Source organism: Pagrus pagrus, assembly GCF_965226575.1.
Source record: "Pagrus pagrus genome assembly, chromosome: 16".
Taxonomy (NCBI): domain Eukaryota; kingdom Metazoa; phylum Chordata; class Actinopteri; order Spariformes; family Sparidae; genus Pagrus; species Pagrus pagrus.
Window position 1 is genome coordinate 18,536,132 of NC_140200.1, and position 17,564 is coordinate 18,553,695.

The 17,564-nt window shown below is 37.9% G+C and overlaps 1 protein-coding gene across 1 annotated transcript in view; it reads right to left on the minus strand.

The window, feature by feature from the left end:
* Positions 1–7,293: 7,293 nt before the first annotated feature.
* Positions 7,294–17,564, minus strand: part of scara5 (scavenger receptor class A, member 5 (putative)) — a 78,325-nt gene continuing 68,054 nt past the window's right edge. The window contains exon 12 of the mRNA XM_084377706.1: positions 7,294–11,403. Coding sequence (XP_084233832.1) covers positions 11,270–11,403 — 134 coding nt within the window. The 3' untranslated portion in view covers positions 7,294–11,269. The remainder of the gene's footprint in view (positions 11,404–17,564) is intronic.

Sequence of the window (17,564 nt, forward strand, 5' to 3'; positions counted from 1 at the left end):
GTGTTGTTCGCGTTTGAAAATGACAACAGCAGAGAGTGAATGTGTCACTTGTTTTTAAACATTTTAAGGAGTGTAGATGATAAACTGTGAATATATAGAGGCCACAGCGTTACCCTGAAAATATTTCAGCATTGTTTTCAATAAAGTTACAGTTGTAATAGAGATGTTCACCAGCAGAGGTCAGTAACGTTGTAAAATTATGGTAGTGGGTTGCAAGACTGTAAACTTGCTAAATTAATTTCCACCAATGATTATATATAAAGCATTTTGAGCTTCAATAAATCATGATTAAATAGCAGGATAAAGAATTCTACTTTTTAAAAATCAAAATGGAAATTTGTGTCGCCTGTAAGTCACAAAACAAACAGAAAATAATATGAAACATAACAAAATAACATGAAATAACAAAAAATATAAATGATAATGAACTAAAATGTCATCCGGACTACATCTAAAAGAATATTATGGTGAGATCATGATTGAGATCAACATTTTTCCTCAGGCTGAGAATATGATGTTGCCTCTTCCATTAAAGGTTTTTCTTTGTGTTTACTAATGAACAAAAAGTCTCTTCTTCCCACATAGCCTTTCACTTTTTTCCAATCATCATTATAATGAATTCTGAAGGTCTAATAGTCTTGTTTGCAATGGAGAAGTACACTCTTGCTGTTGTGTTTCAATCCTCTTGATCATATTTTTTCTTTGATTAGGATCCTTATGCCAAGCATATGTTTTTTTTGTAATACAGTATTCGAGGGCTTGTCTTTTAAATGATATACAATCCTTTATATGATAATCAGCCACACCTGCTTGGTTTTTCCTGATCCCTGTAATAAAGTGTAGTGATGATTTAAAGGTGCCACAGCCTCAGTTTCACGGGCACATGTGAGCAATAAGATCAAGAAAGAAGAGATTTGTTTAAATTTCATCTCCCAGCATGTGTCTGTCCTTTCTTTAATGTAAGGGGCTTGTCCGAAAGAATTTCCTCACTTAGATGCTGAAGCTGACCTCGACCTCGACTCTCATGATCCCATTTTTGTTTCATCTCCTTCACATGCTACAGATGTTCCCAGCCTGCTCTCCTCATTGTGTGGAGGGATAACCGTTTCATTATGAGGAAGAGGAGAAGGAATGTGGTCTGATGACAAATGGACATGAATGTGAAGACTGGGACCATTGCTTTTGTCTCTTCCTCGTTCCCCCTCGAGGGAAATGAGCTCATGTTTGTGGGCTCTGCTGCCACATGTTGTGGTGCATTTTATAGAATGAGGATGGGTTACACTCTGGTCAGACCACAGAGAAACAGGCAGTAAGACAAAGGAGGAGGCCAACTGTCATGAACAAGTAAAAAACAATTTCATTTTATTTAGTGATTTATACTAAAAAATAAGAGACTATTGTTTGAGTCAACTCCTGTCTGTTTTCTTATTTGCGTAGATGATTCATGCTGCTTGGAGAAGGTTCATGTTTTAGCATATTTACCCACTTTTTTTGCAAACTCTGTGTTGCTGTGCCTATAAATATGCGTCCTCTGTGCTTACATGTACACATGCTTACATTGAATACAGTAAATCAGGGATTCCCACTAGGGTGTGGACCGGTATTAGGTCTTTGGATGTTCAGTGCAGGGCCACGAAAACCCAGTAGGAACTTAATGCAGTGATGTTATTGCCATTTATGGACCTGTACTTTTGTTACTTATCTTCCTGGAAATGGTAAACCATTTTATTACATATCACAAGACAAATAATGTTCATGTAACTTTAGAATGTTCAAAAAATGATTTTCTTTCCATAAAAATGTAAATATGACAATGAAAACATTTTACTGTTTACAGCACGTGTGGGTCAAAGGTCCATCAATTAGCTAGTGAGAGAAAAAAAGAAGGAACGGACTACATTAACACGTTTTTTTTATTGGGACTGTTGAAAAAAGGCCCACAGACAGGAAAGGATAATGGAGACAATAAAGAAAAAAGCTCAAATCAACAAAAAATGCTAATTCTATTACTATACTTCATATACAGTATGTAAACTTACTTAGAGAGCGTGTTGTCCATGAGTAGATGCACACTTCTGATATGTAAAAACAATATCTTGAAAACTGGGTAACTTCAACCAAACAATGTGTAAGGATAAATAACACTACAGGTGAGAGGATTTGGGGCTAAACTGTCCCTTTAAGGAACATGAAGTCCAGTTTTATTCCTGGGATCAGATGTAAACCAGACTTTTTAAAATGTAAAATTATGCCGCCTCGTAGCTGAAAAAACAGGATGTTTTGCTCACATGTGGTTCAGAACATGCACTATAATGATCATGTAAACAGAGAAATAAAACACAAAAATGCTCTTTTCAGAACAGTTTTTAACCACATTCATATGTACAAAATAGAGCTGATAGGAACCCGGGACTTTTAATGCGCCACAAACCAAAAATATTTGGATATTACACCCATATGTGATTGCTGAAGGTCTTATTTTTAAAGTCATGGGTATTAATATTCTGCTACGAAAGCATCCATGAAGCATCTGTTGTCTTTCTCTTCTTTCTTTGTGGTGGTCAATGAAAAGAAATAGGACTCTGGATGTGGTTCTTATAGAATACGAAAGGATTTGACTCATTTAAATCTTTTAAATTCATACATTTTAATTGATAAAGTGTAATAAATAATTAAATTCCTTAATTTTGAATAAGTAAACAGGATTTATGTGTCAATAAATGGTTTCTTTCTCGTGGCTTTTCTACATCTAAAATCACACAGAACTGCAGCTCGTGAAAGATATTTTGCTGCAGCGCAAACATGCAGCATCTGTCCTCCAGTCTGGCACTTTCTTCTCACCTGCACGGACACAAAACACTTAAAAACAAAAACCTCTCCACTGTTAGATCGGTCCTATAAACCACAAAGCCACAGTCTAACTAGCGATTCATTAATGCCAAATGATGGGATAAAAACAGAGGAATGGCAGCTGCCTCATATGGAGCTGATGTTGAGGAGAAGTAAAAGCATCTGTCGTCTTTCTCTTCTCTTTTTCTTTGTGGTGGTCACACCAGAAATTGGAGCAATTTTTTGGATCATTTCATGCGCCTGATCTCTGGATGTCGTTCCTATTGGATGAGGACCTTGTAAAGAATGTGTTCATGTATCATGAATGTAGAATCAGAGCAAGGAATATTATGTAACTGCACATCTTCACATGTGAAGATACAGATGCTGTCGGTTTATTTTTATACAGTGGTTGTCAAGTATAGGTTAAGGGGACATGCAGGAGTCCTGGAGGGTGAGCAGGTGGACTGCTCCTGAATGTTAATAGCTGCCCTTATGAAAATATCACATGTGAAATTAGATTTTCCACATTAAAAAGCATCATGATTTCACATGTGAAAGCAATTTTATCATTTTTTTTTAGCAGATTTTCTTTTATTTAAAAACTTCAATCTGTTTTTGTGCATTTAAATAGCAACAAGATCTTGGCAAAAAATGAATGCAGCTCTGGACTTATCAAAACGATGCCATGGTGAATACGTGGCTTAATCAAAGCTAAAGGCGGTCCAACGAAATATTAGACTGTGTGACTTTTTTTTGGGCCAGGCAGTATATATACAGATACAAGTTGTCAAGGAACTATAGATGATCAAATTTTCTCCAAGCATTTTGACTTCTTGTCCATGTCTGCTCAATAGCTAAGGTTCAAAGTGAAATCTAGACCTCGGAGACAACAGTTCACCTAATTTGCTGAGGAGATCTTTGCTTTCCAATGTCAAGGGTGAACTTTGATCCTCGATGATGAAGAAATGTTTTGGCGAAAAACTTTCAATTAAAGGAACAACATCTGTTCATAAAAAAAAACAATAACTGATACATCAAATGAATGTTCTAAAACTATGTACAGAAGAACAAAAACTGTTTTATCAATCAAGCAGTTATGAACATGAAGCTCAGTTTGACTCAGTTCACATAATGTTTGTATTTTATGTTTCCTTAAACTACCGATATCTGTAAATTTGTGTAACACACATTTTATCAAAATTTCACATCTCAATCACATTCTAAAAATATGAGCTGACTTTCATGTTGGGAAGGAGAGGGGATGATGGTGGGAAACCACTGGTTATTTTTGACGTTGAGACATTTTCCAGCCATGTTTGTGGCAACCGAACCACAGAGAAGGCCAAAACGTGATGTTTTCCGAACCCTAACCAAGTGTGCCTAAACCTGACCAGACAATAACACAACATAACATTACGAATTGAGCCTAAAGAAATGCAAATCTGCAAGATAAAGAGATATAAAGTGTCAAGACATCTGTGGTTTGTAGAAACGTACATTGCCAACATTTATTCTGGCGATTAGGTTGTTCATTCCTCAATGCGCATGCCATATTTGAACAGAAATGTGTTTAAAATCAGCTTGTTCCTGTCTAAATTACACCCTGGTCAGGACATGAATTTATTATGACCGTTAACATAAACAGATATAAAAAATGCTATTTTCAGAATTGTCACACTGAGATCACTTGATCATGTGACAGCCAAACATGCGTATGTCTCCAGAGAAGATATTATCAATTCAGCGTGTTAGTGTTTCTGATCTCCATATATGTAAAACCACTTGCATACCTTTACATTTTACTGTATCAAATAAAAACACTCTTACCTTCCTGGAGGATAAGTGAAACCATGTTGACTCAAATCAAACCGGCCTTGTAGTCTTTGTTCTGACTGTCGGCCATGTGTGTCTGAGACCAGGTGATTTTTCAGCCAATCATTTCTACATCCGCCTCACATGTGGAAACATTCATACCTGTAATCACTGCTCAGAGCCGTCAGTCAACGCACACACATAATGTACACGTCCACGCGCTCCTGCGCCTGTGATCATGTGTGTAACTCATACACACACGTCCAAGTCAACTTCCTCCCTCTCTCTTCACCTGCTGAAGGGCCTGTTTCCAATTCACCTCCACTCAGTGTTATCAGGAAAAACAAAGTTCACCTGTTTAAACAAATCTACTTTTTATTATTTCAGCAGTGCATATACAGCATTTAGTGGTACAAACAGAACATAAAGTAAGGAGTGTATTTCTTTAACGTGAAGCACTTTATCAAGTATTTTCTTGACATAATCATGTATGATGTATGTTGTATGTAACTCCATAGCCCTTATATGTGTTATGACCAGCACAATGTAATAAAAAACAGACATGTGTATACGCATATGAGCTCAGAGCCAGTATGCCAAAGCAGCATAGTAAGTTCTTTGTACAACCAAGTTAAAAAACCAAACACAAAAAAATGACATAAGTGGTTAAGTGCACGTGGTTGGCAATGTGTTCTCACTTTCAAAGGTAATAGGCTGCTTTACATTTTCAAAGTATTCGAGTTATTTGACCCTGTGAGGCTGAAGCATTGATGTGAGGTCAGAGGAGCCTCTAACCAATCAGGAAATCACATTACTACAGTTTTTATCCTTCTGATATCTGATAGGCTGCAACTTCACAGAAAATGAACATCAATCAGAACACATTAAGGTGAGAGAAGAGCAACACTGGCATTGCATATTGTACTTGTGCTGGCTGAATTGTGCCCATTAGGTTCTCATATGTCGTTGGTCTCCACTAATTTCACCCTTTGCAGTCTTTAGTACCCATATATACCAGGAACTGAAGTTTTAGTTGAAGGAATCTTAAACCTAAAGGAAAATTGGGCCACAAAAAAGGTTTATTGCACGGAGACAAAAACATCATGTAACTGATCACACCTTGAGATTTTGAATGTCCGTCCAGTCGCCAGAATAAAATTTTGGCAGTTCACGTTTCAGCAAACTGATACAGTCAGATATGTACATGTCATAGGTTACGTATCAAACTGACATTTCTGAAAAACATGCCATATCACGGTCACATCACACATTTTTGTGACGTGACTGTTGTATCAGCAGGTGGTGGGGGTGGTGGTGGGGTTTCAGGCAAGGAGGCTGCCAAGCCAGTGACCGCTGTACAAGACTGTGTTCAACATTTGTAAGTGTGAAACCGCTGGATATTTTTGAGAAGACATCGGGACAGCTGTGTTTTTGGTGACCAAAACCCGATATTTTTGATGGGAAGTCAGGACATCTTTTGTTGTTTAGGAATGTGGCATATTTAGGTGGCTGGTATCTATGAGTGAGTACAAAAGAGAACTGTTTTGCGATGTTATATTTTAATGAAATCTGTGTAATTTAAATATAGGAGCTAAGAATTGCATTATGGTGAGAAAAGAGAGAAAAACAAACAAAACAAAACCTAGATTTACTGCAGCTGCTCGGTCAGTTCCTGAAAGGGGAATGGTACCAATTTTCAATCAATAATCTATATTTCTGATTTATTTTTATTTTTTAAAGGCTAAACTGGTATAGTGTATAGTCCCTTTGATAGCCTATTTACTGTATGTGTGGCACTGTAGTTAACTTAGCCTACAATTCAAGATCACAACTGTCCTGGTCATAGACGAGAGAAGCTACTGCCGTAAATCTGTTTTGGGTAGATTTTGTAATTTATAACCTTGCAGCAAATACAGTAACTCTGCTGTTCAAATCTGCTGGAAAATACCAAATGACATGATGATGAGGAATGAAATCAGAGTAGACCAACCACTTTTCTCATAAACATTATGCAGAGGATTGAAAAAGTTAGAAAATGGTCCCTTTTTAAGAGTTGGCTGTTATTTCTTCCACTTTGTCAACTATTAAGTAATAAAGGAAATGGCAGAGAAGTTGATAAACTGTTTCTCTTCAGTGGCTGACAAGCAAAGAAACAAAAGTTGGGAACACCGCAATCTTCTACATTCATAGCTGTAGCTTCTTACAATACTCTATTGTTCAACATGCTTTAATGAATATTAAACGTCTGTTTGAATAAAACAAACTGAAACCTGTGTAAATATAAAACTATTTTCTGAGAAAATGTTTCACAGGAATTTCAATCAATATCATTCTGTTTGATTAAACACAGAGGAGATGACAAATAAGCAGAGAAGGAGCCCTTGTTGTTTTCTTTGGCTGTTGTTTTAGGAAGGCTGAGCTTTAAGTAATAACTCCACGGCTGAAGTGCTGAATGTGATGCCATACAAGATGAATGAGAGGCATCAGGACAACACACACAAAGGCCTCGCTGTCACTGAGTTGCACTGTCATCTACACTTTGGTGCTGCACAGAAAAACAGAGCAGATACTTGACAAGTGTCTTGTGTTTATTCTATTTATATTCTACTCAATCATGCACACACTGGTTGGAAAGTATCCAACTCTACAGCCTTGTAAATTTCTAATTTATTCCATTAACTCCCTTTATAGTACAACCAAATCATGGTGAAAAAAAAATAAATTACTGAAAACAGTTTACAAACCTTGTGAAAAAAGTGAAAAATCTATAACGGTGTAATTTGTAAAATATAGCCAGAATCTGAGGGTAGGTAACACCAGAGTAACTGACATCTGCTGCCCTTTGCTAGCTATCTGTGGCTGTAGCTAGCTACCATTAGCTAATTAGCTCATAGCTCAGTTAGGTGTGGAGCTAGTGGCCCTAGATTTTGGGGACCTCAGATCACAGGGGGAGTCTCCAAGGGCAACGGGGCCCAGCTCAACTGGGTTTAGCAGCCTGAGAGTGAACACAGCCTCAAAGAGGAGGTCAGTTTGACAGTACAGAGGCGATTTACAGCGGCTCTGACCAAGTCTTTGTCCTTGAAGATGAAAAGACAAGGCAGCAGAGGCATGAAGAGGGTAACGAGAAAGAGAGTCTGACATCGGCAGCAGGTGAAAACGATGTGTAGAGTCAGAATATTTTCTCATCTTACTTGAGGATTTATTTTAAACAAACCAGAGGTGATTGTGGTTCACAATGCAATTAAGCTTGCTGCAAAAGAGAGAAACTTGAATTCAGACACTGTGTGGTTGTTTTTTCCTTTTTAGTAAAGGAAAATATGTGTAAAAATAACAAACTAACCACTTTTTTTTCTAATCAGACTACACTTCTTTGAGTATTATTATAGGACAGGACTAGAGGCTAGCTGGTTAGCGTGCTTTAACTCTGCAACACACAAAGACACTAATGTTTCTTCATTTTATTGATGTTTTGAACTAAAATTCTGGCCAAATGCTACAAATTGCTCCTTTAAGGATAAACAAATGAAAATGGAAAAGGTAATAAACTAGCTTCCTTGTAGGTCAAAGAGTTGACAATACTGTTTGTAACATGTCGTTTTTTTCGTTCAGTTGTGCTTGTTGTTATTTGCAAATGCCAAGAGGTACAAAAAAGGTATGTGTACAAAATGACCACAGATTTCTGCACCAGACCTGAAACTGCTGAGTGAGTTATTCAATTAACTTTTAAAGAAAAATGTACAAACATGTTTCCCGCCTACTCACAATTACCTTTTGTGTTGCTACAACTTCTTCTGAGACACACCAGTCTATTGAGTTTGGGTTTCTCACCTCATTTTCCCTTTTCCCAGACTCCCTTTTCCCCCTTTCCCTTCATTAATTTGTCTTTTTCTGTGGCGGAGTTGTGGTTTTTAACAGAAACCCCTCGACAAACACCAAGGCACTTGAATACGAGGTAGAGAAAGACATTTCTGGATGCGCTGGCTTGAAAAGTCAAATTCATATCCAACATTTTATCACAAACTATTAAATGGACATCATGGGGGCAGATTGATTTTCATAAAAAGAAAGCGGGCCAGAGAATTCTTGTTTGTTTAAAGTAGGACAGCTGACAGAGGCAGATTTCTCTACAGAATATAGGATGAGAGGGAATTCAGCTCTTTAGGGGGTTAGTGAGTTTACCATATTTTTAGGTTCACTAAAATGTTTTCCCTCTTTAAATATAAAACATGACTGGGTACAGAGACAGGTTCCTGCATATGTTTTCATTCCAACCTTGATGTCTCCTGTTGGCTCAGAAGGAGAAGTGAGCCAGAACATTTGGGAGGTACCAACCTTTTTGGATTTGAAGGCAGCCATAAAGATTAAACCCCACTGAGAGAGGAATAAATCTCAAAAGAAAAAGCTTCTCTGTTATAGTTGGTTTAGTGTGTGCGTGTGTGCATACACATGTGCATCAATGTTGAAACAACCCAACTTTTGGCAGTAAACACTGACAGACCCGCCGCTGTAAATCGTTCAGGGCAGGCGTCCATGCATCCATCTGTTTATACTCATCTGTTCTCTCTTCTTCATAATCACTTCATCTGTCAATAGTGACCGATAGCTCTTCCCAAAGTCTTTGTTAGTTGCATGTCTTGTTTTGTTTTTTTTACATTTTCATTATTTATAAATATAAAGCACACAGTAAACACTCATTTGGTGATTTGCAGGTTAAAATACATTTTGATGTTGAGATTAAAACTGTGCAAACATCAGGGTTTTTTTGCCACTTGGTGGGAAAGGAACTTCCAAACAAGCAGAAAAATGTACAACTGTAAAATATTTCATCTCCTCATAAAGTTGTTCTTGCCAACGTGTCATCAAATATTTGCCAATTTAAACATCCAACAGACAAAGAACAACATTAACATTCATTTGGGGTTGTGTTTGTGTCCATCTGATGGATGTTCGTCCAATAATCACTCTGCTTTTAGCTCTGTTTTGGTCTCCACCAACTATTCAGAAAAATATCTGGCTCATTAGCTGCTAATTGTTCCAGTTTCTTCACCAGCTTATCATTCTTTTCTTGTGTCAATCCTGCGGTGCTGGAAAGTTATTAACTGTGTTAATTAGAACTTTGTTGACTGAAAACTGCTTCCTGTTTTGGTTGACAGGAGCGTAATTTGAGTGCTGGAGCACAGAATCAAAACACCAAAGAAATGAGCTGTTTTAGTGTGGTGTAGCTGCCCAACTCTAGATTTGCTGTTGGTTATAATTCTCTTTGCATAAAATGTGAAGATATTGATTAGGAGAAATATTTTTAGAAAACTTGATTTCCATGTAAAGGTACCCTATGCAAGTTTTTGAACACTAGTAGCGCTATTAGCCATGTTTTGACAGGTGGAGTTTGTTCTGTTTGCACAGGGATGCACATGTTACACTGATCAACAGTACTGTATGTAAATAAGCACAAATACTCAAGTACTGTACAATTTTGAGGTACTTGTACTTTAAGTATTTCAATTTTGTATAATGTATAATTTCATTTTTATTTATTTTTATGTCTACTTTTGATATTTAAGTATATTTAACATCAGATAGTTTCAGACTTTTAGTCAAGTACTATTCGTATGGGTGACTTTTACCAAAGAAAAAATCTAGCCCAATAACATTACAGTTTCTTAAATATGACACTGGTTGCAGTAAAGCGCATAAATCGTAGCAATTTGCCAGTAAAGGCAAGGAAGAAACTGCTAGCTTGCTAATATGTCTGTAAAGTAAAAGTATGTCATTTAAAATATTTAAAAAATCGGCTTTGCAAATGTTTTACAATGAAGGAAACGTACTCAACACATGTTCCATTGCATAAAACTCCTCAGGGCATCTTTAAAAGTAATAAAAGTGAAAGCCAAAGTTAAAAAAGTTTTACATTTTTAAATTCAGTCCTGTTTTAACTCGACTCACACTGTTTTCCACCTGCAAATCCTCAAATGACAGTTTACTATGTATTGCCGAACGATATATAATAAGGCAACACTGGGTATGTTTAGCATCACTCAAAAGCCATTCCTACATAATACTGTGGAGAGCAGCTGCCTATAAATGAAAAATCAGTTTAGTCAGTGACACAGTCTTGTCTTATCAGTTTCTTTGTGTCGTTCCAGCTCCTCAGCAACACGGAGGCGATAGCCGACAAATGAAGGCTGATGAAGGCTCTGGGATGATGAAGTTGTTGTATTAGCTTTCTCAACACGCTGGATGAGCCTCTGAGGGCAACACCTGAAAGCTGAGCTCCAGCCTAATTGTAGATTCTGTCATTCAGTCTGATGAAGAATCCGGTCGTGCGACAATCCCCGTGTACCGGCTCATATGGTCGCTCAAAGTCTGAAAAGTGTGCATTTTCTTTGCTCCCATGATTCCATCTCAATGTTTAACCATGATCTACTAAAAAGCTGCAGATTTACTTCATGCACAACATGGAGGTTTGTCAGGGGAGGTGGCACTTCTTCACTTCTTCTGCAGGTAGAAAACAACATACTGCCCCTGTGACACCTCTTTGATCCTTGCGTCTTCATAAAAGTCTAAGGCACTGTTTAAGGAGAAGCTCGGCCGCTGCAGCAGTGACGGGATCATGAAGGCACGAATGTTAGACGGCACAGGTCACACCAGCATCCTCCACGTGGCCGCAGTTGGTTTTGCCCCAGCCTGAAAACTTACACTGGTGGATGGTGTCTTCAGTCCCCACACAAGCCACATCATCCATCCAGATCAGACCAGTACCTGAAGCAGAACGGAGGACAAAAAATACATTCACATTCACATTTTAGGTTTTAATTTGTAATTTCTGAACAGTGTAGACTCTGATATATGTTGTATGTCATTCTCAGTCATACAGCACACCAATATAGCTACAGATATCATTCCCTGAGACTAAAGGCTGCAGGTGGATGCTGAGGTGGTGTTGAGAGGGAGGGCAGGACATTTCTGAGATCTTTCCATACACTGCAAAATGTTTTAGTTATGTGATGCAAAGAATGAGGTGTATGTCATGTGTGAATGCGGCTGAACTTGAGTTCAGCTTCAGAAGTTCCATGGATGTAGTTTTGGTTTCAGAAGTGGAGGTTTCTTCACTATATTTATTATGAAAAGCACAATAATAAATAAAAATAAAAATCTGTTATTGTGCTTTCAATAATAATCACAGTACAACAAAAGATGAAATACTACGTATAACTGAACTGTAATCCCACCAACAACATAATTTCCTTTATAGATACCCGATACTTTCTGCATATGTTTAGTTCAAAACTTTAAAGTAAAGAAGTCTGTGCTTAATCATTTTTATCTGTTTTAGGGGGGTGTTTATTAATAGTTCAAGATAAGTGATTAATGAGAACACATATATCAGACATGACATGGCAAAACAATAACGACAACCAAGAAAAATAAGAATAGAAATACAGAAATGCAGAAGCTTAAGTAATCAGAAGGAGGTATTGATTAAATTTGAGGTTTCACATTTAGATTTTCTAACTGTACTATATTCGTTAGCAAGTGGATGTGTGTATATTGTTTAGGGGAGAGGGACAAAAAAGAAGGGAGATGATTGTTGCTTTGGTTTATATGTTTAACTGATATATAAGGATAAAATGTCGACGGTTCAAGGAGAAGACCACGCTACTCTCTCATGTAGATGAGTCTAACCCTGACTTTCCCTGCCTCACAGCAAGAAGAGCCCAGATTTGAACACTGGTGGTCCCAGGTCCTTTCGGCACAGAGTTCACATGCTCTCCTTGTGCTTGTGTGGGTTCTGTCTGGTGCTCCGGGCTCCGGTTTCTTCCCACCATCAAAGACATGTGTGTTACGGTTAATTCTTCCATCCAAGTCTTCTTTTCTATAACAGGAACAACAGGGGAACGAAACAGAATGCTCATCAAGGGTCTCTAAGTCTTGACCCACTGGTTTTTATATGCTCCAGCCACCACGACTGTTTGGCCCTCGCTCATCCTTCTCCTCGACCTTCAATCATCCTACTGAAAACGACTAGACATTCCAAATAAAACCTTTTGTATATTTCTTGTATCATGGTGTGGTCTTCATCAGTGAAAAGAAGGTTTAAGGTTTTAAAGGCGAGTGTTATTAGATGCAGAGGCTCCGCTCCAAAGAAACAGCCATCATCTGAAGTGTGTGTGTACAAGTCTTCAGATTGAGACAGCAAATACTCCCAGTGCTTCCTCACAGACTTGTTGATCAGATAATATTGTATCCGGTAATAAAACACACAGTTCCAGCTGGTAAGCAGAGCTTTTGGCAGTGCTGTTATTCACTATAAAGTCGGTTCCTGTTTGTAAAGCCGGAATCACTGGAGGCTCATGAAGTCCCAGTTTTGCAACAGTTAAAGACACTCAGAGGAGATGGTGCTCAGAGGAGATGGTGCTCAGCTGCGAGGGAACAAGATAACATTTGGTTGCACTCACACGCTGATAATCCAGTTTAAGGATACATAACCAAAGGGTTTATGTGCTGTAGGTGAGAAGAGAGGCTGACTCATCTGTAGTGGCCTTAAAGCAGCATCTGGAGTGGAGGACTGTCTGCTGCTTTGCTCTATGACTGACTCTATGACCTGTCAGTCAGGTGCACAGGACTGTCAGAGAGGAATACAAACAAACTGCACTGCTCAGAAACAAAAAAAAGGAAACAATATGCCGAAACCATAACAAACATATTGGCAAAGTCACGACGAGGAAGATAAAAAGCATAACATTATAAATCTAAATTCAGAAGTATAATCAAAAACACTAGTCCAGCTTCAGACTAGCAAGCTCGTGAGGCAAGTCTTAAATAATTTGATCCAAACTCTTCATCTTCCTCTTTGTTTCCTCTTACAACTGGCAAGAAGTTCAAGGCACCATCACAATCAAGACAACAGAAGAGTAAATAATCACATTAGAATTAAGGAATGACTGGAACAGGACAACAATGAACCCACTTTGAGTCCATCGTCCTTGATTCATGTCTGACTTTAATAACTGTCCAGGAAAAAACAGGACAAGAGGTAACGAAGTTCATTAGTCAATAAAGAAACACATGATTGTTACTGCTTCTGACCTGTATCACAGATAGAATCTAACTAAGTACTTTTGCTTGTCAAAACATGCGTTAAGTGTTGATTTACCCTTGATCTTAGCCAAAAGCTTATTGGCAGTTTTCATTAAATAAAGGAGCAGTTCACCCCAAAATCAAAAATATATGTTTTCCCTGTTATTCCTGTTCCTGTATTTATTCATCAAGGTTGTTTTGGTGTGAGTTGCAACATTTTGTAGAAAGAAAGAAAGAAAGAAGGACGTGTGTATCTACTGTATCTACTTGTCCTGAGATCTCCTGGAAAATACTGAGTAGGTTTAACACTTACAAATGTTGAAACGCAGCCTCAAGCTGTCGTCATTGGCAACCTAGTCGCATCTTGTCACAAGAAGAGTGCCATCTACTTTAAGTCTATCTGAGAGGAGGCAGATAGCTCCAAAAACTCTGGATTGAATTGGATAAACACTGGATTAATACATCTAAGAGGAAAAATATGAAATTTTGATTTTGCGAAGAACTACATACATGAATCTAACTCCCCTGAATTTAGTTATCACTGACATCTTTCAACCTGGAAGCAAATTTGTGAAAAATTCACCCAAGCTGCAGCCGTGTGACATCGATCGCATACAGACATATCAGAGATGTTTTATGAACTTAGCAAAAGATAAATGTTTCCTGAACTCTCACTGGGAATATTCTCTTCGGCGTTCCATTAAGACTTTGCTCAGAGGAAGAACGTTTTTGTTTATTTTACAGAAACAAGTCCAGACTCTGACTTTAACCCTAATCAGTGGCCAAACCCTGCAACTCCGGTGCTTGAATATATATGTGTTTTTGTGTTTTAAAAGATTCACTGCATGAAATATTATCCCTAAAAATGCTGATTAGTTTTTGGGAACTGGTATTTTTCCTGTCCTGCCAGTTACAACTTGGCCTGTTTCTATGTTTTTACCACATTAGAGCTCAAGATCAAAGCTAAGACTAAATCATCACTGGACACATAAACTCTCAGCTGAAACTCAGACTAATAAAATGTAGGTCGACTCAGGTCAGGTTTATTTTCAAGACACAAAAACCCACATCAAAAATGTGCTTCAAATGTGCATCCTTAGACCCTCAAAACTAAAATAACATAAAAAAAAAACTTGAATCGGGATTAGACATTTCAGAAAGAGCAAGCAAAAAAAGATCCTTTCTTCAAGACAAGGATTTTAAAATGATTTCATTTGCCTACAAACGATGCACATTCCTGTAAAATCTGCACGAAACATTGAATTGAAAGCAAACCAGTACCTCTGTCGAGCCACCTGCCTCCTACATTCCTGCTTTGCTTCACAACGTAACGTAACAAAGAGAAACTGGATTCGGATTTGACATCTTCAAAGCACCGTGAAACACCAGGCGCACGTGTCTCCATGCAGCCGTGCACAGGATGGAAATGAGGTATGCACCGGGGAATACATGAGCCCCAGCTGTTTTGCTGCTGTGCTGTCTCAGGATTTGCTTTAATGGACATGGACCTTTAAACTGTTTACTCTGGGTCTCAACACACTTTTATAGCACCGGTTGCAGCATGAGGGTTGGTCCGCTCGCACTAAATTTATGACAGCTCTCACTGATAAGTGTTGAATCACCAAAAATACTGTGTGGGACTTTAAGGGAACACCCAGGGACAATTTAGACAAGAATCTTTCAGAAGGATTTAAAGGATTTAAATGTTTGTAAAATGCAAAATGAGGCACGATTTACAACTGTGCCGACAAAAAAACCCCATCTGGGGTCAGTCCTGGATTTTGTTAAAGAGCACTTTTTCTAACCACAGTAACTGATTCTCCCTCAGGTCTGCATGTCCTCACTGATTACAAGGTCAAGACAAACTGTTCTTTTGTTTCATGGGAAATGACAAGTTATGGTTCACCTACGCAGAGAAATCTACTTTTTAATTTACTGAAATTCCTCTGTTACATTTGAGCTCACGGACTGAAGGTTTAGGACCATGGGGACATTTAACAAACAGTGAAGGTATGAAGGAAAGTATCCTGTTTGCACTGTTAACATTCAAATGTAACTTTTCTGCATTACAATGTCTAAAAATTTGCTTGATATTCTGGTAAATTTGCGATACATTTGGATTAAATCCTGGCTAATGTCAAAGTGTTAAGAAGTTAGAAAACGCTTTTTTAGCAGGAGGTGATGTCTCCATGACAACAACAACAAGGATCGACTCTGCTTAATTACTGACGCTGTAAACATCAGTGGACAAAACAATCCCACCACCAAGTTAAATTTTGATACGAAAGGTCAAACAGCTCGCAAGTAGATGTCAAAACTATTGGCCAATACTAAGGACTAAGGACTACAGGACTAAGGACTAAGGACTACAGGACTAAAATAAGCACTTTACACAAAACATGAGTCAAAATGATCAAGTGTTTTGCTGACATTACTGAAAAATACAGATTGTGGTTGCATTTCAACAGATATCCATCAAGGCATAGCTTAATGGTTTGGTTATCTAAAGAGTAATTTTAGGATAAATCAAACAAATACTTTTGAATTTGTGTTTTTTGTGCACTTTAGTTTGAGTAGAAGCTCCCTTGCATCCCGGTGGCCTGGTGAAGGATCTTCTATGCATAACAATAATCTGATATGAACTATTGACTTGGTTGCAATCGTGATTGCCTGATTGGGAATGATTTGGTAAAGTTGCTGGTAAAGTGTGTCACATCTGGGCCTGAGAAAGATGTTAAAAGATGTTATTATGAATTTAAAAAAGTTGAAGGCAGGTGACTCATTTGAAAAGACATATTTGAAATCCAGATCGTATTTAAATTGAATCCAGGCGTGATGTTAGTCACTGCTGTTGTCTGGAGGTTGTCCTCTGGAACAAAGACAATGTTTTCCCCCAATTTTCCAGACTTATTGGGAACAACTCTGCCTGGACAGAGACTCTGAATGATGTAAGGCCGACTTGGTGAATGAAATAAAAGAGAGAGAGAGAGAGGGAGAGAGAGAGAGTGATGGATATGACCTTGGAGACTTTCTTGACGACATCTGGCTCACATGACTTTCCCTATAAAACCTTAATATTAATCCCCGCGGCATTTTAGTGCACTGTTCAAGTAATACCACTCAACAGCGAAAAACAGCAGACTTAGTAAAAATCAAACTACTTCCATCAGTAAACGTCACCATGGATCTTTAATGTGGGCAAAATAAACTCCTTTGAATTCCTGCTGTGATTTAGATGTTATTTATTTCACAAACTGAATCAGCTGAAACTGCTTTTAAATTTAAAATCAAAAACTAATCTTTGTTTACTGCAGCTAATATACTGGGAAACTGTGGCAGTGTGTGTACTTTTAATCCAACTGATCCATTTACCAAATTTTACCACATTTCTGGATTAATTAAATTAGCCTTTGGTTTCTGTTTGTGGTACAAAAATCACCAGAATAATTTTTTTATGTTGCTATTTCGAGAGCATGGGAAAATGAATTTATTATCTTGAGAAAACAGGCTTTGCGTTCTTGAGATAACAAGATAATCAACCCGTTATCACAAGAAAACAAGAGGTTGGTTCCTCTTGTAAGGCTACGTACAGTATAATGTTTATCACAAATCAATTCCAGCAAAAGCAAACAACAAACTAAAGTTGTTTTCTTGTGATAAATTATCCGGATATCACAAGAACCTAGCTTTGTTATCCCAAGATGATTAATGATTAAAATAATTACTCTTCTAAAACTCGTCACATACTGATGCATTGGGATTGTAGGTCGGGTCGGCTGCCATCGGAAAGCATCAGTATGTGATGACGTGGGACTGAGACTCAAAAATCAACTTTCCTCTTT